Below are 27,506 nucleotides of genomic sequence, written 5' to 3' on the forward strand. Positions count from 1 at the left end.
AACTTAGGAATAAAATTAATTTACAATTTTATTTACAAGGGGAATTTTAGGAAATTTTAACTTGCATAAGAATCGCTGTGATCGCGCTCAAAAATATTTTATTAAAAAAAAAAACAGTATAATAGATGTTAATAAATTCGAACCACTAGCAGAAACATCGTATTTTAAAAGGAAAATGTTCACACTTTATTATTTTAATGCCTTTTATATAAAAAACAACTGGTGAACGTTTAAACAAGACGAAAATGTGCCATTTTTGATGGCCTTCTCATGTACGGCTATTTATCTTCATAAATAGAATAAAGAGAGGAATTTCTTTATCGAAAAAAGTAATTAATTAATATTTGCAGGTTTTAACAACTCGATGTCGCTCTTTGTAGCTATATCTATACATGTATCTATGTTGCAACACCTTTTTCCATTGCTTATAAACAATATAACTTATGCATTTACTGTCCTTAGAAACAATATCTGTTTTTTTGTTAAGTGCAAACAAAATTATTCATTACACTTATTTCGTTCAACGCACAAATAATCGTTCTAGTTTATTGACCTAGTTATCGATAAATCGAAATTCTGAATTTGTAAGCATAAATAATGGGTGTCGGGCAAAAGTGTTTTACGTACACAGATAGATATTCCCTATGCAAGTGTATTTAATATTGACACGGAATTCGAAAACACCTGTCTATCCAACCGAATAGGTATGTACAATTTCCCTACACGATGCCAGAGCATTCGTAGCTAGCAACACAGTCTGTCTGCTCCAGTCGCGCTCCGGTTGGCGAGAGCAACTGGCTGGCCGACGAACGAAACGAACGAACGAATGAGAGCCAGTCAGTCAGCATCACGTGCGCGGACGTGACGGGTGTGTCTTTTGTTGCTCCGTTGCGATATTCACGCGCCACTTGACACTCGTGCCGTGCTCAATAATGACATTAGTGCATCGCTGTGACACATAGTGTGTGTTCCTGCCGATATATAGTGTAAGGTTCTAGCCTTTATACAACGTGGAATAAGAGAATTTTATAATTCGCTAAGCGGGATGCGAGAGGTGAACGCTCGTCACAGCGGCGCCGACTCTCACCGGCTACTATTGTCTAAGTGCCACGGAATCTTGGTCCTTCCCATCGAATTCCATCGATGAAACATCCGCCTCTTGACGTGGGCCGCACGCGAAACACTCGTACTGGCCACTGTTTACATTGCTCCAAAGGGAAACAGATAAGATTACCTGAATTTAAGTTTCCGATTATTGTCTTTTGTCAAGTCGTCGAAGTGTTTTCTACTAAATTATTATTAAAATTGTCAGTCAAAGTCATACTTATCGCCCACTCGAGAATTCATGTCGAATTTTTTGAAACTATTTGCAATACTTAGAATGCAATAAACAATTGCATGACTTTTAAAAAAATACGTATCACTGTTATAATCTTCCTAATATGAAATTGATATACTCTAGCGATCTTATACTAGTACATACTAATACGTTCAAGTGAGTAAATATTTGAAAAACTATTATTATCTATTAGCTATTAGAAATCTTGCATCATACTTGCATACCTAATCGAAAAACAATCGCGACAAACATAGGTAGTAAACAAACAAAAACAATTAAGGGCAACAACAAATTGTATAAACCCGTTTGTTCTGTGTTGATTTAAGTAGATCAGACGATGAGTAAACATGTCTTAGACATTATTTAAATGATTTCTTTATACAAAATTGAAACAATCTATATACAGTAGGTACACGCAATAAAACACTCTGAGGATGTTGGACCGTTGTTATTGCAAGTGACATAAAGTTAATTTTTGTATTGAATGTTAAGTGTCAAACTGAACATTACAGGCCGCACAAAACAAAATGACAGCATTAGAAAAGAACATTTCGGAGAAATAATAAATAAAAAAATATTTACAAATAAACATAAGAATTGTCATATAATTTGACATCAGCGCATGTTACTTTTGATATCAATTAGGTACGTTTGTTTAGGTTCAACAGTTCCGATAATTAAATTCTAATAGTAATTTAATATAGGAAATTAAACTATTTTTCCGGATTTAAATCGTAAAGTAATTTAATAATTAAAACACGTTTCATTATTCTTTTAAAGTGGTATTTTTTTACATTATAGCTTGCAGTACCTGTATAAGAATTTGCAGGATTTTTATAGCAATTAGGACTCGACAGTTTTTTTTTTCATTCCAACGTACCTTAATAATATCCTATATCGAGTTATGACTATAACGTAAACTTATTAATAAATAATTTATGCCATAAATAACATTTAAAAGTAAATCCGTCAAAACAAACAACGTCAAATCAATTTAATTAAAATGTAAATAACGAGGTTAACTATTCGAAATCATTGTTAAACAAAGAAACGATGAATAGTTCCGTTTTCCCCTGCACCAACATACTTATTTCGCTTTATTGATACCGCTGCTGATGTCTTTACCGTACCTAATTTAAATTAAGCTTTTGAGTGGGGATAAAGCAAAAGACAAACAACGAACAAATTAGGGACATATCCTCGACCGAAAAAGGGTTTTGGAATACGTGTCTCAGCTCAAAACTCACGCGAACTCGCCATCGAACGAACGAGTTGATCGCATGTCCGAGGACACTTCCTCGTTTGAATCAACTAGCTCCTTTATGAAAATTGTTTTGTTTTGCATTAAAATTTTCACGTGCCTGAAGTGCTCACTCCTAAATTTGACACTTATTTCTAAGCTTACTCAATGAGTAGCTTAGCTTAGTGCACTTTTACCTACCTTTTTTTGCCTTCCGAGGAGGCAAATATCCATTTTAAATAAGCATAAGATAGAGTTCAAATTTCTCTATCGATCTGTTGAGGAATTGTGTTCGTATCGTTTACTTAAACAGTAAGAAAATGGCTACATAACACATTTTTTTAAATTAATTCTGATATATAGTTCAGTAGCATTGGCTTAAAAACAGTTCAAAATCAAAAACAAGTGCACGCGACACAGACTAGTCTACTAAGAAACGTTGTACTCTAGCTTCGTGTACATCACTTTTAGTAGAAAATATGCCAAACATTATTTTGCTCAACACAAACGCTTTGAGAAAACGAACGCGCGGCAAGTAATTTCCATCAATAAGGAAAAATGAACAGGTATCACAGTACAGTATGCTTTTAATGAAAAAATAAAATAAAAATAGGTTGACGCGTATCGATGGAGTTTTTTGATTAATGGTCCTCCGGTTATACGGTAGCTAATAAAGAGTTACCGACTACCCTCCGTTATACTCCCGAACGATGTCCTCGACGCGTACTTGACCCACATAATGTGGGAAGTGTTGCCAACATTGCGACCATTTGCCGATGAGATTCAGCGCCTTGAAGTCTAAACAATTTTCTTGCAACACAATAACCATAACAATACAATAGAAACGATCGGCTGAATGCACCGCATGGTTATTCTAATCCAGCGCTACTTGCACCATTAACATACTTTTACGACTTCATCATTGCTTAAGTCTGTATTTTCTTATTCCACATTTTATAGATGCATTATTTCCTCTCATATCGGTTAACTTCAGGGTTATCAACACTATTTGTTTGTAATTCCCCTCGGCGTTCTATAAACTAAAACTACAATACGCACTTTGGAGGCAAAACAATTTTATCTTAGGTCATTTGCAGGTTCCTCCAGTGATTGGCAAGTAATGAAGATAACTTTATGATAAAACTTGGGCATCCTTTGCCTTGTCTGTGAATAATAATTTGACGCTTTAGTGTGCAATGCTAACAAGTACTAGCCGGTGAGTGTGAGTGCGATGGCGAGGCGCACGCTGGCGGCCATCTTGCTGCTTTGCGTGCTCGAGGCGGCGCGTGCGCACCACTACACGCCGACATGGGCTGTACACGTGCCAGCAGGGAAAGAAGCAGCTGACGCGGTCGCCAGGGACCACGGCTTTGTCAATCTTGGAGAGGTAAGTACTGAAAATGATAATACACTAAACAATTATTACTACGTTTTCCGCTACACGTACGCTGTGAATCGTCATATACCGTTTAAATATGTGCACAGTGATCAACGGTTATTTGCCAATAAAACTGAATTGACGCCGCAATTGCATTAAATGGTTAGAATTTGTTGCGTACTTTAAACTCCCACTTAGTTTACTTCAATGCGAGTTAGTAATCGATGTAATCTCTCGGCCCGTGTAGTTCACTGGGATTACCGTTCGCTCTTCCACTCAATTTGTTCAAGGGGACGTTATTCATCCCTTCAATACTAATCCTAAAATCCCATAAGATTTGGATACAAACCCACGTGGAAAGAAATATTGACTCGCTGAAAGTGGGTCAAACAAAGCGCTGATATAATCTTAATCAGGGGACGTAATTATTTTCGCAAAATTACCAATTTGCCGTCTCGGCCTAGATCTTTCATTACGCCGATAATTATTTCCTTTAATATTCTTAATAACACGTTTAATCTGGCTCCCAAATGTTTAACTTGTCAAAGCACCGGCGTTTCGCCAAAACAATCAAAATTGGATGGTGTCAATATAACGACCGATGATTCCCGAGCCTACGATGGCCTTGTCCCTTGTGTCAATAATTCAAAATCAATGACGAACATTATGCGAATAAAAGTATTGTTTTTATGACAATGGCGACTTTGTTTGTATTAATGTCAGTGTCAACATACAGCACGGAAAGGCTTAACTCTCGGCTGAAGTTGATGAAGCAACAATGAACCATGTCTGATACAGAGGAAATAATAACAATTGACATTCTTTTCAATCTCTTAGAACATGACCAGCATGCGTAGCATGGCGGTACATCGCATGCGATATATGATAAACCTCCCCGTGGCATGTTTATCGCACTCTAAAAAAACTATGTTGCCCTTATTAAAATTTTATATTTTTTATTGCGAATACTAAATCGATAAGATACGGCACTAGTGTCATTCGTTCTTTTGTTTATTCGATAATGGACTATTGTTATACATTTTGAAGAACAAGGATAACTATATGAAATTGCGTATAAATATATATAGCTATCTTTGTCGTTTAATCGTCGTTGCGAAAATTGTAAACCTTTTAATTACATCGTCGTAAAATATGAAACAAAAAATGGCGGGTTTTTACATAAATTAATTTACATTAAATTTTCAGTTATTATTATTATTATTTTTATAACAAAGTTTTAACTCAGTCATTTTTAACGTATTTCAAATTGCTCTCAAGTATAGCTGTATTAATAATGATTTCCTTACCTTTTTTTAAAATTAATGTATAAGAACTTTTCGTTATATTATTTCTGTTTATTTTGTTTGTCGCGCTCAATTTTTACGTTGATAAAGCTGCCGTTCAGAACAATAAAAATGTTTTAAAATCAGCTGTGACGTTGCGGTCATGTTTGGCACTGCAATATGCATTTGAGGCCATTGGTTGTGGCACAAGTGGTGCATAAAAAAGTGACGTCACGGTAGTCGTCATCTTCGCTATTGTGATAAAATTTTAAAATGCCAGTTTTATCACTCGAATTTCAGAGCTGGAAGTGGATATAATAGTTTTATCACGTCGGCATGCTACGAGGGCTGGTAGAGTTAGTTTATCAATAGGGACGAGCAGAATGGTTTCTTGGAATAGTCTAACTGAACAATTGACGACATAGAAAACAAACTACCAAAGAGTTTTCTTCTTACATAGCGTTTTGTCACAAAATATTAACAGTTGATATTTATTTCTTAGGATGACTTACGTAACCATACACAAAGTAATTTAAATATTGGAGAACTTGTTTCCTTGTATATTGAAACTCATCGTTAAGAATTTTCAATATACAAGCAATGAAAACGCGACACAATTGCTTATTTAAAACGTAAATGTATATAGATACAGTAAAATATAAAATGTGGAATCTTCTGTTATAAGTTAATAACCATGGTATTTGTAAGAAATATTCATCGTTAATAAATAATATTAATAATATTAAGAAAGAAAGAAAAGTAGTTTATTTGGTTACCTTATGACAACGATAATGATATGACAGGATGATAAAAAAATATACAATAACTTTAGGATAAAACACAAAATAAAAGAATTACATTTAAAAGTCTGCGCCCGTCACCCTGAGACATAAGTTGACAAGTCCCATGTGCCTGTAATTTCACCAGCACCGTTATCGTTCGAAATCGGAACGCAGTAAATGCTAAGGAGTATACTACTACTAACTTAAAGCACTTGTGTTTCTACATTCACCCAACCAGAAATCGAACCAGGTACCTCAGAGACGGCGACACCATGAAAACCACTGTGCGAGCCACTCGACTAAATTTCAATTGTCTTTATTCCAATGTAAATTATTTGTGAAATAATTATTTTCCCGGTATAACGGCGATTAACAAAGAAGGTACGTCGATTTCATTCAATGTATACAATACATTTATGAATGTTTGACATATGACAATGGAAATATCTGTTAACCTAATTCCGAACGTGAAGCAATGCATCTTTCGCAAGTAAGAGAGAACAAAGAAATTATAGAATCCTTCAGAATTCCTTCAAGATTTAGAAATATATTTAAATGAAAATTGTTACTCGAGCGTTTGCACCATCATTCCCTGTGCACTGAGACAAAATTAGTTTGTTATTTTGAGAAACGTAAATGCTGGTAACTCGCAGTGTAACCCGCGGTGTCTGACTTGTCAGCAGGACATATTTTGTGGGTTCTAAAGCCCTCCAGGGAGTAACAAAACAATCCCAAGTTCCAACATTCTTTTCTTCCGTTATTCCTAATCAGCATTTTACGTTTAATGTTATTTAGAAGCGTTTATAAACTCCTATAGAGAGCAGTAGAGCTCCTGTAAAAGAGATCGTCCAGGGAAGTACTGCTACCTTGCCTATCTGCCGCCAAGCAGTAATATGAACATCACTGCGTTCTGGTTTGATATTATAAAAAAAAACCAAATCACTAAGAAAAATTCCATCGATCTGGCTGAATTTGAACCAGCACTTTCAGCATACCGTGCATGGCTGACGCTCTCCTAACCCAGATACGAAAGGAACAAACACCTTATGAATATATCCATGGCTTGTTTTAGACCTTTGTTTTTAACCGAATTCAAAAAAAGGAGGAGATCCTCAATTCGACTGCATGTTTTTTATTTTTTTATTTGTGAACCGATTTTGGTGATTCTTTTTTGTTGGAAAGAGGGTACCTCAGTATTGGTCCCATTTAAATTTGAAAAACCTAATCCCTCACTAAGGGTAGAAAACTAGGGGATGAATCCAGTTTCGCGTACTTTCCGATTATCGATATCAATAAAACTTGCCAAATACGAGTAGACAAGATTATTAGTTTTTAAAGACCTTTTTGCCGTAACGCCATCTGTGAGAAATCTATAAAAGTTTTTCTTTACTTTTTTATTTGTATTACTCGTAACAATTATAAGACACTAGTGGAGTAATTTAAAAAAAAAAAATTGAATATCATTGTAGTTAAACATAGTGATATTCAATAACTTGAATATTCCTATAGAGAGATTTTAGTAGAGACAGTAGGACATTCCACTTTAATTCAGTAAGATACCGCTAATTTTGCATCATCCACGACCTCTTTCGGTGTCTTCGTAAATAGTTCAGTTGAAAATGCAAATTAATTACGAACATTACAGACCAGCCGAGTCTAAAAGTTCCACAAACTTCGTCGAGGAATATTCCAGTAATGAGAGTTTGAGTGTCTTCCTGTACGCAACCTATATGCTTCCATCCTTATAGCCAAACGTCATATCACACAACAATGGCATTAATTGGTAACGAAATACATCGGTAGATATATACGAGTCTTATGTGAAACCGTAACTAGCTTAATAACACCTTTACCCCAGTGCTCGTTTCGTTGACCCATTAACAACGGGTCCACGGGTAATTCTATTTCCCTGTTGTAATGGGACATTAGAGAATCATTGCGGGATTACAACAAATTGCCGTTGTGACTGTACCAATTTTCAATTTGTTTGGGAAGAATTTATTTTCAGGCGCCTGTGGCGGATTTTCATTGCACAAGCAACCAAAAGAAGTTGACATTTGTGTTAATGATACTATTACGTTACGCAGTTTGACGACGATACAATCTCATTTGTTATTGCTTTACATAATATTTTGGTGATCGATTTGCCGCTTCATTTGTTCCTAGATTTTACCAATGTTGGCCATGACAGGCGCTTGCTCAATAGATCCAGCTTTGTAGAAAATCTTTTCGAAATTTAAAACACTACATTTCTTCTGAATGTAATAAATGTTAATAATGCTAACATTACGTATAAAGTTATCGTGGTAAAGAACCTTTAAAAATATCGGCCCACTTATCTAAAAGGTTCTGCTCAAACAAGACGGAGGGGGGGACACAGAAATAAACAGGAAATTTGAGCAGATAGGCGTACTTATTTATTTAGAGTGACAAAGGAACTTCTGCTTATAGATCTCTATTTTCGTTTAACGGGGCGTCGTCGTCCTTAAATGAAACGCTATAGGTGGTTACATAGTTGTTTATCTTGTGCTTATTAATTGTGCGGTTTGTATTCGGATGACACCAGCTGTCGGTGAAATAATAATATTTATGCATTATTTAAGGCAACATCGTGATGGGACCTGCGTAACTTAAATGAGTTTGATGTTTACGTCTACACGGAAAAACAACTGAATCTTATCTAGTGGATCTTGATAAGAGTGGTTTTATTTTTTCAATCAATCACAACATATATTTCTATCGAGTACAATGATTGCAACCATAATTTCAAGTAATGAATTTAATCATAAAGGAGTTTGATAAATTCCATTAAGGTTCAAATCACAGGAGTCAGTTTCAGTGTAAGTATATATTTTTTACATTACAGGGATAATCAGAATCATGAAATAGTGTCGCATGTCATGACAATACTTTGCGTCCAAAAAGTCAGAGCGATCAAATTATCCAAACGCATATCGAGTTCTTAGGTTTTGGCAGTTGTTTTACATGTCCCATGGTCACGGCTGACAATCAGTTAACCGTGACCATGGGACCTGTAAAGACCCTGAAACGTTGGTTTGTTTGAAAAACAAAAACGTAATTTACATACGAAAAAATAATTTCAATTCTTATCCAAACGCGTTTAATAAAAATCAACCTTATTTCAATTGATTTCATGTAAAACACAGACTATTTCACACGTTATTTACATTGAGGAAAGCTTTGACTTTTTCGTTGTCGTTGGTTCAGCAGAAAAGGGAGGTTGTGAATCGAGCCATCGGTTCTGTCGATAGCCTACTGTTATTTTGCTGTTGACAGGCCTTTAATGCCAACGAATCGACATAACATCGCAGCTAGCTGGTACATAAGTATGTCTATGCATAGCATTACAAATCACAATAATCCTGTACAACATATTGAGCAACAAGGATAACGTGGAGTAATAATCGAAAAGCAAAAAAAGTATTGTAGTAGTGTACTGGCCGAGTTTTTCCTGGAGGTACAATTGCACTTGTCAAGGGTATAATTAAATTCAGAATTTCGCGTTATATGGACGTATAAAGGAAACAAAACTCCCGGTGCAAAACAGTGTGTGACCAAGCGACCTATTTCATCGTCCCACTTTTAAAATTTTGAATTGTTCTTTAATTCCTTTTCTTCGTCATTCTTACTTTTCTTCATTCCGTCGTCGCTCACTACTAAACTTCCGAAGGGAGCAGACGGGCTAGACTTCATATCAAATTCTGACAAGTTATACCTGTGAAAAACATGTAATCTAGCTGCTTGTAAAGCATAGTATTTGTACAAATGCAGGCCCTTTTGGGGTAAATTCTTTTTTACCATGCTTAACCCATATGTAATTTAAGTAGTGTGTGTCCTTTCCTCCTTTTCCTATTCTTTACCTATTTATTTTACAATAAATGATTTGGACCAATCCTTTAATTTGATTACCCAACACCCTCGGTCACAAGTGTACTCCGAAAAGTCTACAAAGCGTAAGTATCGAAATGTAAGTAACGAGCCCAAACACGATTGTTCCACTGCAAGTAATTGAGGAGTTAAGTAGTCTGCAGACCAGGACACAGGTTATGGCATCAAATCGAGGTGACCATATTATTGTAATATCATCGGTTTCCTACTAATATTCGTTTTATGAGCTGATGTCACTCCATTCTATCACTGCCTTGCAACAAGAGCCTTTCTTGCGGGCGACATGGCCAGTCCATTCCAGCTTCCGTTTAGACCGCGGGGCGAGAAACGTCTGAGAGAAAAACCATAGATGCGTTGGTACGACGATATCAAAGTACTGACGGGAACATAGTGGTTAGAAACTGCGCAATACCGGGAAAGGTGGCATAAACTGAAGGAGGCCTACACCTTAGAGGTTGAGAACGGCTAAAGAAGAAAGAAGAAGAAGATAGTCATTACACTGACTAGGAAAAGAGCTGATGATCTTTAAACAAAGCTGAGAACCACCTCGATTAAATTAGCGTTCAAATAAAAAAAAACCCGCTTTGAGATCACTCTATCCGCAGCTACGATACGACAGACATACAAGCAAACAGACAGACGCAAAGGCAGAAATAATGGCCCCAAACTTCTAACTCCTCTTTATTTGCGTTGGGGGTTTAAAAGAATATAATTTCAACGAAAATAAATTCTGTACATCACAACATAGGACTTTAAATTCTATGTTGAACCACGTAAACAACTTTCAAAATTGTCAATTCTTTCGTTGTACTTTCATTCATGCTAAAGAGGACGACCTGTTCTGGGGTCTACGTACGTACAGGCAGATGTAAATCCTGTTCTTTACTTCCCACTGTGGTTCGTGTGGAAGTCCTTTTGACGAGACGCAAGATGTGCAAAGTTCTAGGATGCTCCAAGACAGTGCACGCAACACTTATTGGTGTGCCCCTCGACCTCGAATGTCCGCACGACACTCTACGATTGCCGACTACTTGATTACATAATCAAGGTGACAGCATACTGTTCAAAGTCAACATAATCCTGAAATAAAAAAGCATCAACACGATACGAAGACTTGCCTGTCTTCGTATCGCACGCAAGTATACAAAGAATACAACTTTACATTTCTTAATGAAGACCCAAGGTGAAATGGAATAAACTATTTTGTTTTTACTGCATGTTACAAGCACCATTAATGAAACAAAAGTATTTGGACCGACGTCATTAATTCAACTCAGTTTTTGCTTTAGGCGGCTGGACGCCACATATTCATTATATCAGTGCATGGCCTCCCATCATGAGGTGGTCTATCTAAAGAGCTTCGCTTGGGTGGTCAAGCGTCAGTTTAAACTGCAATTTGTCTCGTGTCCTCGGCTGTTAGAGTCTTTAGAAAACACTTTCGTCGCCAAAGTAGATTTATGTGAATGCTTTATGTAGTGTGTACTTGTTTTTTATGCTCGTGGACTGTATCATCAGTGTATCACCTTTATGTATAGAAGGGTCAAGCAACTCGGTTGTAGGTTTTGTAAAGAATCCTTTTTCCTTAGCCATTTTTTAACCGACTTCATAAAAGGAGAATTCTCAATTCGACTGTAATTTTTTTGTATGTATGTTACACGATTACTCCGGCATTTCTGAACCGAGTTTTATGTTTTTTTTTTTTTAATAATAAAGCACACACTCAACATAGCCCCGCACTAGGGAAACCCTGTATCGCGGGTGCCATGGACACACACATAGACAACCACAAATTACACCCAAACTCACGAGAGAAATAAATATAGGCCATACAAATATTTCTCCCGGCCCGGGAATCGAACCCGGGGACCTCTGCGTGGCAGTCCGGTATGGTAACCGTTCGGCCACGGAGGCAGTTTCTCTTTTTGTTGGAGAAAGAATAACTCAGTATTGGTCCCATTTAAATTTGATGAAATATTTCACCTCTAAGGGTGGCAAACTGGGGGATGAATCCGGTTTCGCGCACTTTCCGTTAACTAATTTCAATAACCCTTGGCAAATAGATGTAATTCCGATAAAAATTTGATAAGCAAACTTTTGAAATCGGCTTTTTTTTAAATAAAAACATTATAATTATTATACATGTAGTAATTATGAACAAAGCTTGGGGCGTGAATGGAGATTATTTCTGAACGAAGAGGTGTGAAAGAGAAGGATGACTGATAATGGCACTGGAGATTTCCTTTTTGATTTCGGGTCAGGGATTTAAATTAAATGTCATAAATTTCAATTAAATTCGTTTTATTGCCGTTCCATATAGAATACTTGCTGAGATTGCTGGATACGTAATAAGTAGGATAGGATATTTAAATTTGCAGTCGATGACTTACTTGTTTACTTCGGCATTTGTGAACCGGTGTTTTTTTTGTTGGAAAGGGGGTATCTTAGTAATGGTCCATTCAAAGACCATTGGTCAAAAAATTTGCCTGCTTTGTAAAATTTATGTACACAAACGAAATAGCTTTTTTACTATACAGATGTAGCCAGCTATTAATTCCATATATGTATACATTATTTTTTAATCTGATACACAATTCAAAATGATGTACAGGCAATGGTAACGCAGTTTTAATTTCATTATAACTTATTTTTAAACAGATGACTTAAAATACCTATTTTTAACCGACTTCATAAAAAAGGAGGAGGTTCTCAATTCGACTGCATGTTTTTTTTTTGTATGTATGTTACGCGATTTTTTTTTGTTGGAAAGAGGGTACCTCCATAGTGGTCCCATTTAATTTTGAAGAAAATCATCCACCTCGAAGGGTGGCTGTTCACGTATGAAGATGCATTTTTATAAATAGCGCCTAAATTTTGTTATAAGGAGCAATTATTGTAATGGTTGATTTTGCTATTCTCCAATTCAAGGCGTTTTTCTCTCTCGATAAACTTTGAGTAGTGAGAACCGATTTTTATTATCTCCTGTATAAAGTTCCGTTTAGTGGCGAACTAGGGGATGAATCCGGGTTTGCGCACTTTCCGGTAACCGATTTCAATAAAACTTGGCAAATAGATGTAATTCCACATTCTTTTGAGGTCGGTTTTTTTAGTACTCTGTACTGAGATTGTTAGTGTTTCTCAATCCCTGCAAGAATGCGACCTTTATTGGTAAATGTTCCATACAAAAGTGCCCAAAGACCTTTGAAGAAAATATCCCACCATTGCATAATTGACCTATATATGTCAGTTGTGTAGGTACAAACTAGAAACGAGATAGTAGCTGCGGGAATTCTCCGGAGGACGTTATCAAGACTGTTGTATTTAAAACATTTGAAGCCGATACATTAATGATGTATTAAGATAGTTGGTAATTTGTTTCCGATAAGGTGCCTATAGTTGTTTATAGTTTTATTTATCAAATTAATATAATCGGTAATTTGTGAAACAACTTAAAGGGTGAGTTACCCTGGGTATTCACAGAATTATTACATATTACATATGCACGTAAGTATTATTTTGGTAGGGAATGTTATATCACATTTATGACAAAGCCAACATATTCATTCACGTTTATATTATGTTTACTTCAACATTCTACATACTTAGTTACGAAGAAACTTAAAGAAAATATTAGTTAACGTAACAGTTAACTGCATATTTCCATAAATATATTCCATTTAACTGTGGATCACTCTATAAATGATGTTTATTTAATGAGTTTTTTCGTCGCCAGAAAATTTGTATACAAATTCCATTGCTGTAGGAATATACAGTAGGTATACAATTTATGTAATTCACGCTATTTATACAAAACAATATTTATACAATTACAATCAGGTGAGAAACAATTAAGTGCAAGGATTGTACGCGATTAAATGTATTGTATCTACGATTATTTACAAAATATAATAGAATTCAATTGTATCGTTGTGATTGTGAGTTAACGCGAAAGAGGGAACAATGGAAAGGTGGAGATATGTCGCGTGTCGTATGTTTACAATTTATGAGTCGGCGCGATGTATGTACACGCGTATCGTGGTGAGTTTGCTAAAACACACTTTATTATTAGTAATGGAGTAAAGAAACAACAGAATAATAGCCAAGAAGTGGTTTTAGAAACGTGATATGTGCCACGACGGTGGTAGACGACGAGCTAGACGAGAGACGAATGAGCATTGCTGTGTTCCGGTTCTGGAGGGTAAGGGTTCTGGTGAAATTACACAGTCCTCGTAACTTTTAAAAAAAGTATTAAAGGGTCATTTTCGGGTAAGTTTTTGTACTCATCTTGATCATCGTGAAATATGAAAGAAAATTTCAGGTTACCACACTCGAATATTAAATAATACTTCATGATGATATTCTATAAATATTTAAATAAAACGATATTGTCACCAAAATTTAGTACAAAAAATTTACCTGAAAATGACCCTTTAATTTTAATACCTTTTTTAAAAGTTACGACGTTTTGATTTTATATTGAAATTTTATTCAACATGCTGCCATCTTGCGGTCAGTAGGCAGACTACGACAAACGATTAACATCTTTTTTTTTTTTTTTTTTACGGGGGGGAAATCTTTATGGATACCCCTGAGCCCAGGGAGACTCAGGGGTTATGTGGGGACTCTCCCTCCAGACTGGAGGGCCTACCCCACTAAAACCCCCCCGGGTTTCCCTCTCGCCGGTTGAGTTGGCGCCGTGGGATCGGTGAACATTCACCACGACGCCGCCCGGCCGCCCTAGCTTGCGCCAGGGCTCCCGCGCCAACGGAGGGGCGAGTCGGTTGTCCTCCGACCCGCCCCCCAGACGAGTGACGCCGTGCAATGCATGCTCCGGAGTCCCTGTCCAGAGCCCGCTGGCCTCACTAGGGGATCAGGCGAGCAGCGAACTGCCTGCGCCTTCTCCCCGTACGTCTGCGCCGGAGCGGGTGCGCGTCCGCCGCGTCCTCGCGCACCCGCTCCGCGGCCTCCTTTTGCGACATAACCTCTGCGCAAAAGGAAGCCACCGCCTCCCAGGACTCCTCGCTATCGAGCATGGCGGCAACCACGCTCGGCAGCGAGAGGTCCTGCCCTAAAGTCCCCGTCAGAGTGCGGCGCTGCTCATCCCACCGGCTGCACACCTCTAGGGTGTGCTGCGCGGTGTCATCCGCAGCGCCGCACTCGTGGCACGACGGGGACGGTTCCCTCCTCGCCACCTTGTGCAGGTAGTGACCGAAACACCCGTGTCCAGTCAGCACCTGCACAAGGTGGAAACGATTAACATCTAAATCAACTCGATAAACAGAAAATTTAAAATTTATTAAAATAACACTTACCGATGATGTGAAGTACTACTATGGGTAATTTTTTTGGTGCGGCTATGATTTTTGCACACCAAAACAGCACAGTAACGCATTTTTTTTTGCGATTTTAGAGAATTTGCGCGAAAAAATGACACAACCACAGCATACAAAGCGGAAATGTAGGACTAAGCTCAAGTAGGTCTTTCGAGACCTAATGTTGGCACGCGTCGAACGCTAACTTACCATTTCTACTGTATTTATTGTTCTGTCTGTATAGCATAATACGGGAGGGATTTCAGTCTTGCTGTATTTCCGCGTTGCGGGAAAAAAAATCGAGACGGGCTCGAAAATCCCGAGGAAAACCAGTCTATTTCAAAAGTAGGCGTCCATATTTAAAGTTTAGACAAAACATGATATTGTAGTTACTAAGTATTATGAACTCTTTATTAACTCAAATTATAAAATCAAAAATTTCATGGAAGTATTTTTATTTTTCATTATTATAGCGGACGTAAGAAACAAACGTTCAATGTAGTTTCCGATAGAGCAGACCTAATTTTATTAGTGTCGTTCTTCAATCTCTTCAGATTATACTAAACTACTCTACAGTATGGCATGTCTATGTACCTAAATAAAAACAGACTTTTGGTTTAGAAGATTTTTCAAAATGTTTCTTTAAGTGACTTACATCTCGAGACCGAAATCCCCGGGATGAAACCCGTAGTCTATATATTCAACAGTGAATATTGACGTGATATCACGTACCTTACATACATACCTATCTGCACTTGCTTAACATAACAGTAAAGAAGCCTGAATCTCTTTCTGGGGATCTGATCCCCAAAATACAACTTGCTCTGTTGAGAGTCAATAAGTACTAGATTAGCATGTTCTGTTTGTTCTCGACTACATTGTCACGTGAGATTGTGGTCAAATGCATGGGTAATTCCTATTAGAAAAAGATAGGACACTTCCGATCATTTTCCTGTTATGCCGGTTTGGTTTCGCACGCAGATCTCGTCGCCATTAGTTGATATGGTTATTCAGGCGATGGGATGTATTAGCAAAATATTCACTAGGCGTTGGAAAATTAAATTTTGACCCTTCCCATGCATATTTAAACAACTGGTTTCAATAAGGACATTGAAGTCATAGGTGAAACGAGCGAAACTATTCAAGAGTCCAATATCAGTTTTCACAATAGTTACATAACATTCTTTGTCACGAGTCTACAAAGACGAATAAAGTTTCAGACCTTAAAAGAAAACACGTGCCGTCATCCTGAGCACACAGAATAGACATATGTAGATACCGTAAGTAGATGGGCGGATTCCTTTCGACATTGCTGCTAAAAGCGAATGTAAATGCATGCGATCATCATGACTAAATATTTTGACTATCTCGTGAGTTTTCTTTATTATTGATACACAGTATAGAATGGTACAAGTTGAGAAAATTTAATACAAACAAGTTGTATTCATGCACTCAATATGTCCTAGTATTCCAATGTATTAATTTCTGTCTGAGAATATAAACACTGGTATTGAAAAGCCACGGAAAATATCGAAGTTTGATCATATAACACACATAGTCTTGCTGAATGGTTGTGATGAATATTCTTTTTCTTTCCAAGTATCCAAGTTTTCTCTAGACACAGAATTGTCGTTTATCAGAGTGAAGAATAGGTACATCTTTTTTCGCTTAATGATATTGTTTTTGTTTAAAGCTCTGAGTGGCACTGCAACTGTTAAGTGTAGGCGCGTCGCTTACGACAAGGCGTAGAGCTTGTTAATTCCGTCATCCAATACCGTGAACGTAGTGATGCTTACATTACTCTGCTTGGCGGTAGAAATAGGTATGGTGGCAGTACTTCCCTGGACAAACTCTTTAACCTTTAATTACAACTAAACAGCATGATAGAAATCCCAAAAAAATGTGTCTTTTGTATTGTTTCTAAAAGTCACAAATATTAATCGTTTCGGCATTTCAGTTCCATACAGCTCCAAACTATACAATATTAATATTCGGCACAACATAGTTCCCTATCTGTATACGATTGTTAAAACTTTTCGTCGGCGCTAAGGAACCCGTTATTGCGTTGACTAAATTGGAACTTTACCTAGGTCGCACACTCCGTTACAATTGTGAAGCGTAAGTCTTTGCTAAGTTGAGAGTTGAAGTCGTTGAAGTGGGATAGGCATTAGGCTAGGTATGGTATTGGTCAAACAGGTCTGTATTGAGCTACGCTTTCATCGCGTTAATCTTCCTCTTCTCTTTATGAAGTCCAACTTAGATGTTTTTCGCGGTAACTTATTCAGTTGGTTTTTATTTTAAATAACTAATAATAAGAGATCAAGCAGTGATTACTATTCGATACACACAATAATGAAATCCAACACCCTCTAGAGTACCGCAGGGATCTTTGTTGAGGCCATAGCTGTTTAAATTGTACTGTCATTAAGCTGTCAATGTTTCTTCTATATCTTATAAGACTATAAGACTTGTTGACTGTTTCTTCTCATCAAACTCGACCTTAATGTTCCTATTATTGTATTACTCTATTAATAACCACGTTTTTTAAATAGTACAGTCCGCCCAAGATGTAGTAGTCATTCGTAGTTATAGACTTTTATTTGATAAACGTACAGAAACCTTAACAATTTCGACATCAGGCCGATAATAATCGGGTGTCCGATGGGGTAATGTAGGATTGCGCGCATTAAATCATCCCCCCCCCCCCCCCCCCCCACCTCTCTACTTCCTACACGATCCAGGACGCACTCGTCACAGCAGTCGGCTTCTTGCCAATATGTGTACATAGGCCACGGAAAAACACTCAAACTACGCTAAAGTAGTACTTTTTATATTATTTGTCGTGTACAATTGAACAAATTCACATTCTTATTAGAAGTTTTTTTAAGAACGCAAATACTTTTGCTTCACATATATTCATGAAACTTTTCATACAAGCCGTCCTATTCTTTTTACTACGTCTTTTTAAGAAAGTTCTCGATTTGATCTGAAAACGGCTTATTTTGTCGGTTGCCTATACGTATCTCTTTTGCTACTTTACTTTTATTCATCCGCTCTGCATGTGCCCAAACCACCTCAAAATACCTTAGTCTATTTTTGTGACCACGTCCTCAAACCACATCGTTCAGAGATGGCAGTATTCCTTACTTTGCCACATGGATATGTGACACATAAAATATTTTTCTTGAGGAAAAAATCATAAGAAATAATACATAACGCATGTCGACGTGTACCTGAGTTTAATGTATTTAAATTACAACTACACGGATTGATAAGGAATTCCATTAAGCAGGTCAGAAAAAGTCCTTTTAATAAAAGCGAAAAAGACATGCATTTCTCGTCGTCGATCCGAGCGGATGCGTCTATTTCGCTCTTACTGCATGGACTTAGTTTTTCAATTCAGGTTACAAATAATCCTTAGAATTATTGCAAACATACATATGTTATTAATTTCACATCTAATTGTTGTACACAATGCTTACATTAAGCATAAAGTTGGCCTAAATTGTGATATGAAATTCCCCAATTTTGCAGTGTTTTTATACAGTAGTCAAGGTACTGACCTTATGTAAAGGGTGTCGAATTTCAACATTAAAAAAAATATGAATATTATCAAAGAAGTAACATTCATGTATTTAGGTTAATTTTTACACATTCATTCATTTAATTTTTATCTTTAGTGTCTCTTTGGTTCCAAATATGTCGATGCATTACCAGTAAATTTGAATTCAAATATTATACTGGGATTATATTTCTTCTGGTCTAAATCTAAGTTTCTTTAGTGAAACAATGGAGTGGTTTGCATAAATATTAGAAATAACATCGTCATACTTCATAAACAGGTCAACGGCCAGGTGTAGCTCAGACTTGCCGATTTAGTAACTGATAAATAATAATCTATGTACACGAACGTGCTCGGCCGGCACCGCCTCCTATTTGAAAATTTAAAAAAATTAGAAAAATTACGTTTACCAACTATTTTCCAGTAACTCACATTACGGTTGCTTTCTTTTTAGTTGATTCTTCTGGTTTGATGGTTGCAATGTTACATGTATTGACACTCTTTTTTATTAACCCTTAAAAATGTGTATTTATGACAACGTAGCTCCAAATTAGATGAAACGCAAACAGTCTGCGCCAAGGCAGCCTGCAGTTTACCCAACTCCTGAATTACTTATTTATTTATTTTACATAACTTTTTGTACTTACAGTTTCTCAAAACGTACATAGATTAGAAATAGAAAAAAAGAGAATTAAAAATTGAGAATAAAAATTACATAAACACGTCACTCTTACACAAATAAATTTTAGATTATTACTCGGTTAATACCAACATAGACTTCTTTGCACATTTTTTTTCCACTGTTATCAAATAAATGCAGATCTCGGTGAAGAGCAATCCGGGCAATTGACCAACAATAACGCCCTATGAGCAGGACGTGTTGTGAAGCATTACATATTTGTCGCAACGGGCTACCTCTAATGGATTGTCAATTTCATCATAATTGATAACTTAAAGAGTCAAAGTAACAGCGCCATCTCTCGTCTCAACTCTAAGGTATCTAAACCGACCATTCCCGACACAAACATTGAGGGGAAACAGGTAAAGGAAGTACCTATAAAGCTTACAGTAGAACTTATAGATGTTATGGTGATGTTATTGACATGTTGGAGTACACTGTTATACAAATTCTAATTTAAATTTTATTTAGTTAATACGTGTGTCAGTCAACCCATTTACTTCTCTTAGATTTCTCTAAAGATTGATATTCAAACTATGCTTGGCCTAGATGCGGGAAGTTCCCAGTCTCTTCTGGCGTGCGAGTTTCCCTCCGATGATTGTTTTTTGGTGTTTTTAAACACTGGAGCTATACATGATAACGTAACAAATTTATTACAGTACCGGCACACTATGATGGCCGCTTTGACAGATTACAATAATGAGGTCAAATCTCAATTCATTATCGAAAAAAATATAATCAAATGCGAGTCGCATCTGTAAGTTTTTAGATTTATAACTGGTGTTGCAAGGGGTAACTGATTAAAAAGTTTTAATAAAACGAAAATAAAAATGCTTACTTAATATATCGTCAATTCGAAACTGCTTTGTTGTGCATTGAGCTTTGACGCGAGTTTGCCGGAGGCAGAAGTTGTGCTGGCCAGCGATCCTATAAGTGACGATCGTATTAGATTTCATTTTTTTAAATTTCGAATTTCGAAAAACAATTGCCAAGTTGTGTCGTATACATCCATAAATTGTACTGCACGTAACTATTGACAACAGTGCAACTGCATGTAGCTCCTTCAACGTAGTTATGAATTAATACGAAACTTGATGAGCGGGCAAACGTCAAAACGGCCATTGTAGCGTGCCGGTACTATACTGTACCAAAATTAAATGTAAACCACCTCTTTTCGTGTTCATGTTTTATAAGTTTATTGTAAATAGACTTAGTTATTGTTATTTTGAGGCAACACACTTGACGGACGGAAGACCTAGCTACCCATAATCCAGGGGGATACTTTTTGAGCTACACACATGTCTGCACTTATTTTTCTAGATTTTGCAATAAAGTTATTAAAGTAAAGATACTCCATAAGCGGTAGACAAATCAGTCGTATAAATTTCGGAATATTCCTCGGCCCTCAAGGCTACAACTAGGTCACTGTTACTTATATAGTATATTATGGTATATGATTATCACGTCATTTTTTGTTTTAATTTCACACTGAGTGACGTGTCAATGACATCATCGGCATGCTCGGTCACGGGCTTCTCCGTGCTCGACACGTGACCTGTCTAATATTGTAAAACAACAAACTCTGCATTCAATCGCTAATAAGTCATACACGGATATACTACAGGTGTATAGCTGTAATACAATTTTTAATATGCACTGTTATCTATAACAATAACGGTTCTGGCCATGTAGTCTCGTTCTCAGTCTGATATCTGTCGGAAAGAATTACTGTCAAATAAGTAACACCCGACCAAATTTAAAGACGCATAATGCGAATGCAGCCTCATACTGGACGTTATCTTTTAATGGTGTCGAGTATTATTTATTTGACAGTATTTTAGTAGAGCGCAGAATGTCAGAACATCACGCGTGCGCGACCTCTACCTAAGTGTGTCATTTGACCGTTTTTGATTTTGCTACTGTTTAGAATCTAAAAGAAAGGCGTCGGGAATGGTCCTGGTGTTTTCGGCGTAGGTGCTTAAAACTATTGCAATAACGATGAATTTTCACATGCCGATATAAATTTATTATATGTAGGTACGCAAGACTTTTCACTTTCATTCTTTTTCATGATATTTGTAGGTGTAGTCGTCAGGGTGTTGTCCGCAAGTGTGCCTAGACGTTTATTCCGTAAATATAAGAGATATTAAAAACCTTTAAACTGATATCGAAAGTACCTTACCTAATGAGTAAAATGACATCAACCACTTTTTAAAAATAAAACGGGAATTATCCAAAATTTTACCGTTAAACGCTCCCATACATTTAATACGACATTCGTAGACAGGCTTTAGTGTCCCTATTTCAAGAAGTAGCAATAAGTTTACAGACAACGAAACTGCTATAAATGAAGTAATAAATTATCTTTTAATTTAATAAATACAAAGTAATACTTATTTCCAAGTAAGCACAAAATTTTCTAATCAAAGCATTTGTCGAAGTGACGGCCTTGTTGAGCGATACATTGACGAGCCCTATTCACAGTTCCTAAATTAAGTTTTCTTAAAATTTGCGGAGTAATTAAAGTAATTATAATGTATAATTAAATCTGTATAATTTAAAAAGAAATATGTTGTACCAAGTTCAGACTTTTGATTATTATTAAATTCAAAACCGGAACACAGTAACGCTAGCATTACTGCTTGATGGCAGTCTTTCCGTCTTCTTCGCTGGACGACCTCTTTCACATTAGTTTAATGAAGACTTTGCTTTGTATGTGACTGAGGGCTTTAAGTAGCGAAACAAAAGGTTCACATCATTTATTGCAAAATAGGAGCAGGAAAAGGAAGAAAGGTAAAGGCTGTAACAAAAATAACGGTAAACATAGGTACAATCTTAGAATAATAACGCATAGAATGATAGTTTCATATCAAACCAACTGTCACAAGTGAGGCAAAAATCAAATTCATGTAGGCTAGTTTTAGTACTAGGTTAATTTTCGGTTTTAGTGAATATTTATATAAAAGTACAAGTTGAAACGCGTTACTTCCTTGTGGAATGTGATGTTAGTATCTATTTTATGTTTGTCTGACGTGTTTTTACACTCATTTACCGCACATTTCGTCATTTTTAGCTAAAATTCATAGCACTGAAGGCCCGCCCGCTCGTGTAGGCCCATCGGGAGCGCTTCAATTGGCCTCACTTAGCGTGTGCGGACTAGGTTTCTATGCGTTATTATTCTAAGGGTACAATCATATAAAAACACTCCCTACTTAAATTACGTAATTTCAAACATCGAAGTAGGTGGCCAGGAACCAGAGAAAGGGATGATAAAAAGGTGGGATGATGAAGAAAGAGGTCTCATCGTCACAAGTATGTCTATCTCTGACATCGTAGATCCAAATGGTTGGCCTAATCTCAAAACGGTTTTTTTTTTCATTTGTAGACTAATATAATCTATATGGTTCTTAGCTATGGTTGAAGAACATCTATTCAGTTGTTTAAAAATCATCAGCTGTTTTTCTCTGTTAATGTAGGGATCTCAGTCATGTCATTGTCAATTTCTATATAACCTGTGTATCCACGAATAAATGAATTGCGTTAATTGCGTGTAGGTGCAGTTTAAGGTATATATTTTTCATTAATAATTATATATATATTAATGAAAAATGGTCATGGCGAAACTCCGTCTGGCGCCACGTCATGTAATGCCGCGGAAGTCGTTCACGTTTCGTTTGTACAAGCTTTTTATTTTAGTTAATTAGGATGTGAGTGTCATCGCTCGGGAAAAATAAATTAACATTTTACATGAGCAGTGCTAATGTGCTACGCGTTTGACTCCATGGTACGCACGACCACCAGTTTACACAACCAATATATATGGTTGAAGTTTGAAATTATATTTTATGACGGTTTTCTAAAGCGATGGTTGTCTGTGATCTAAACACTTGTTGTGGTTACTGAATCCGCATTCTAAGAACCGTATCTGACCTTGATTTTCTTTCTTGTGTCACGATTCTGCGTGATGTCAATCATCTCGTTCCACAAAATAGATTTTTCTGCTCTTTATTCAAAAAATAACCTTATTCTTTATTTACGTCGAAATGTCAGTTGACTTTATTGGAAATTCGCACAATAGACATCTCCATTACAGTCAGCCGTCGGCTTTGTCGTAAATTACCAAAAGATTTGAAACAACGCGCTCTACATTAGAAATTGACGTCGATTTTGTGACAACACATTGCAAAATAGCCCTTTCTCCAACAAACAATTGGGACAGTGAAATATGGAATAGTTCTACAGCGGATTCTAAAATTGTAAAAGCAATTGTGATTCTCTAGCAATGAGCACCGGTTCGGAATGAGATTCCGTTTTCTTTCGAATCCATTCTACAGTGCGGGTCCACAGCCTTTTGTAAGGGGCAATCGTCGTCGGCTTAAACGTCTTCCCGGAGGGAGGGGGGAGGGGGACGAGGGGAAGCGGGTAGACAGGGGTATCTGCTTTTGTGTCGGCGGCTTTATCTTCGAAGTCACAAACACTGAAGGTTTACTAAACCGATTGGTTTACGGACGTCTTCAAATCAGACGATGAATGCGACTCGGTTCACGTGTGGCATCTAGGTCGCTCGAAAGCGACAATAGTCCAGGGCTATTCGGTTGATTAAATTTCCTGGTTCTATTCGCATTTAAACTCGACGTCGTACATTGTATAGGTACGTTGTTATCCAATTTTCAGATAGCATTTTCCAATTGTATTGTTGAGTCATTTGTACCAAAATGTGTTGAGTAACATTTGTATTTGGTTTGTAAAATGTTTCTACTTTAATTTGAATTGCATTACCTACCCGGTTAATTTCAGACGGAGACTATTCCCGTATATTTATTATCTGGAAAGTAGGGCGTCGACGCCCAGTTTGAAAGAGATCTAAGTCCTTGGGCTAGGAAATAACTGGCTACTAATACAGACTACTGTAATGGCATAAGGTGCTCTAACCTCACTTCTCGCTTGGCTCCCGATCCAAGTTAATTCTAACAGATAATTACTCCACAGAATTAGGGGTGAGAAGTGGAGATAACTAGGTAGCGGTAAATTGAGTTTTACGTTAATTTATTTACATTTTCAGAGTTTTTAGCACATTGTTCGGTGGTGGAATTGAAAACAAGTAATCTTATTTTGTTTTTCAACGCTGCAGGAAGTTGCTCACAAAGTTTTGTGCAAATTAAGTAAACATCGTATACTTATTTACACAACAATTTAAAAATTTACATTTTAGGGAGTCATCAGAGTTATCGACGCAGAATAGCATTAAGTCGATTAGATATAGTCTTAAGTCCAAGTTATTAGAGCGAAAAAGAGCGGAAGCGTAACGTACAACGTCTTTTCGTTCTTATTACATGAAAATAAAGCTTTTTCAAATAAGTGTGGTGATTTAGAAGAACCTCTTCAAACGTACGAACCATACAGCTCGCTCTACAAGTGACGCTACCTTAAGCCTTTATTGTCTTATGAAATAACTGATAACCCACATAATTAATTTGAATTTTTGTTCGATATGTTTCGAAGCAGTCCGTGGTCCTTAATCATGAGTTAAAGCTCTGAAAGCCCGATCACTCAGTACGGGCGCGGGCAGCGAAGAGCAACTACTCTCGTCTGCTTTATTCTTATTAAAATATTATACAGCATTAGGCACTACACTAACCCTATCATGTTCTAAAGTAACATCTAGACTAACCACTGACGTAGTACCTAACACTGTTTTCCAGCTGGATGGTACCGACCATCCACGCACGGGACATGTGCACATGTCTACTTAAATGCGTGATTTATCAATTGGTAGTTTTCTGTATGAAATTTTCCAACAATGTTGGATAGTTTTGTCCGATTGATATTTCTTATTGGCGCTCAAACCAGATATTTAAAGCTCAGTTTAGATGCGTTTTAAAATTTAATAACGAAGTAGGTCAGGAATCCCGGGAATATCAACACTGTATCTAAATTGAATTTGGTCTCATTGCCGATAGAGTTCGTTTTTTCAATTTATTTCTAACCTCTCTCGTAACCGTTCGATGTCTTTACCACGAGCACTTTTGGCACCACCTTTGCTTTTCAACTGTAACTGTCCAATCGACTTACTGTAAACGAGAGTTTCAATCGATCGCGACACTTTTACGGTGTAAAGTTTTCCACTGTAAGTTACGGGAATTTCAACGAAATCTATCGAAAGTCGTACTTTTCAAGTATTTAATGAAAAGGTGTAATCCGCTTGGAAGTTGAGAATTTTTTGCTGGACTAAACTTAGCGTACTTATTGTACTTATTTCAACATTTCTTGAAAATTCTTAAAAAGAAACGCTTTTCGTACTTTCGAATTTAAAATGAGTTTTCGAAGGAGGTATATTTTCAACGTTGTATTAAATCTGTAATAAATATCACAAAGTGAAGAAATTCGATACATTTTTCGATCTCTGGTTACGAAGGAAATTTAAAAATCAAGCCTTAAAAGATAAGATCGGCGACTGTGCGCCAACAAAGATTTGAATAAAAATTCTACAGCGTCAAATAAAAGCAATCAGAGATTGCTTCATTTCGATTCCTGTTGGGATATTATCTGAAAATGTTTACGTGGTGGAACGCATAAAGCGTTGGCAAACACGAATTGGCAACAGTTGCAATTCATTGATTATTGCTAACGTCGCCGGCGCCGCCTTGGCACCTTATCAAGCACCAAGCTTTAAGGTTTCTTTTTATTCACCTTTTTTAATTTTCGTAGCAATAGAGCCCCCTGTGACAGAGTTCGTCCAGGGAGGTACCGCCAACTTACCTGTTTCTGCCGCCAAGCGGTAACGTGAGCATTATAGCGATCCGGTTTTGAAGGGTTAAGGGTGCTGGTGAAATTACAGGAACATGAGACTTGTCAACATATGTCTCAGAGAGACCGGCGCAGTGCGAGTGGCTTTCAGATAATTGCCATTTAAAGATCTAAGCGTACAACTTGTTCGCCCCGTCACTTGGTATAAAAAATCCATTTGAAAGCATTTCTAGTTTTTATTTATTTCTACGACATCGGCTGTTAGCACTGTAAGACAAACGTTCAATCTTATGATAATCGTAGTATATTTTCATCACACTTGCTCGTAATAGTATGATTGCGCGGTGACTAACTTGACTATAATGCCCCAAATAAAACCTTCGGGGCTTTTTTCTTTCCATTACAGCCATGATCGGTAATGAGTTTTAAGGAGAAGAAGGAGGCTACTTAAGTTCAAACTTAAAACATTCGCCTAAAATGTTATCTAAACAGATATTTAATTACAATTCAGCCACTACATAAATATTTATTGTTAAGAGTTTCTTATAATTTGATTTTCTGTATTAAACTTAACAAATAGCTAGCTGGCTATCTATTGATTAAAAAAAAACAAAAATCGCGCCATATGCAAAACCCATAATTGTGTTGTGAACCATATTTATTTCTACAAGAAATACACATTGTACATATTTATTTCCTCGCAAATGTGAAAAACATTGTATGTATCACGGACGTTAAGAAAATACAAAACTCGACTTATCAAAGCCCTCAGCCTCCGACTTAGGGCTTGTAACTGACCCTCGTTAGTAATTTCTTATTTACCGTGCTACACAATGTACCGTTCCGACAACTAGGTTTTGATATAGAATGAAGGAGTAAATCGTTTTGGGTGGCCCAACGGTAGGCACTGTGAGCGTTTGATGAGGTTGTCTCTGATTCGATTCCCTGTAGGACCAATTTGGGAAACAATCTTTTCTAATGTACAACATTAAGTTTTTACACATAGAAAATTCAACTGGTGGCCAACCTTCACTAGTTCGAGAGGCACCACAAAAAAAAAAAAACTGATGTTTGACATAAAATTATAATTATCTAAGTGTCCATTAATTGTTTCAAAACACTAATTATACTAGAATGTCGTAGGCTGTAAATCTTTCTTAGTATTATGTATAATTAGGATAATTTTGCAATACACGAGCTCATCTGCTCAAGCCGTTCCGTCTCACGTAATTAAGAAATATTATGATGACTTCTTTTCTCTTATCGCTTATTTAACGT

The 27,506-nt window shown here is 36.8% G+C and overlaps 1 protein-coding gene across 2 annotated transcripts in view; it reads left to right on the forward strand.

Moving 5' to 3' along the window:
- The first annotated feature begins 812 nt into the window (after window positions 1-812).
- LOC113234707 (furin-like protease 1) overlaps window positions 813-27,506 on the forward strand; it is a 600,106-nt gene continuing 573,412 nt past the window's right edge. The window contains exons 1-2 of one of the 2 annotated variants that reach the window (XM_026470151.1): window positions 813-986; window positions 3,666-3,966. In XM_026470151.1, the coding sequence (XP_026325936.1) occupies window positions 3,811-3,966 (156 nt within the window). In that variant the 5' untranslated portion in view covers window positions 813-986; window positions 3,666-3,810. The remainder of the gene's footprint in view (window positions 987-3,665; window positions 3,967-27,506) is intronic. The other variant, XM_026470150.1, reaches the window with a different exon arrangement.

The sequence above is a fragment of the Hyposmocoma kahamanoa genome, unplaced genomic scaffold, assembly GCF_003589595.1.
Source record: "Hyposmocoma kahamanoa isolate Upper Pololo Valley unplaced genomic scaffold, ASM358959v1 86, whole genome shotgun sequence".
Lineage (NCBI taxonomy): Eukaryota > Metazoa > Arthropoda > Insecta > Lepidoptera > Cosmopterigidae > Hyposmocoma > Hyposmocoma kahamanoa.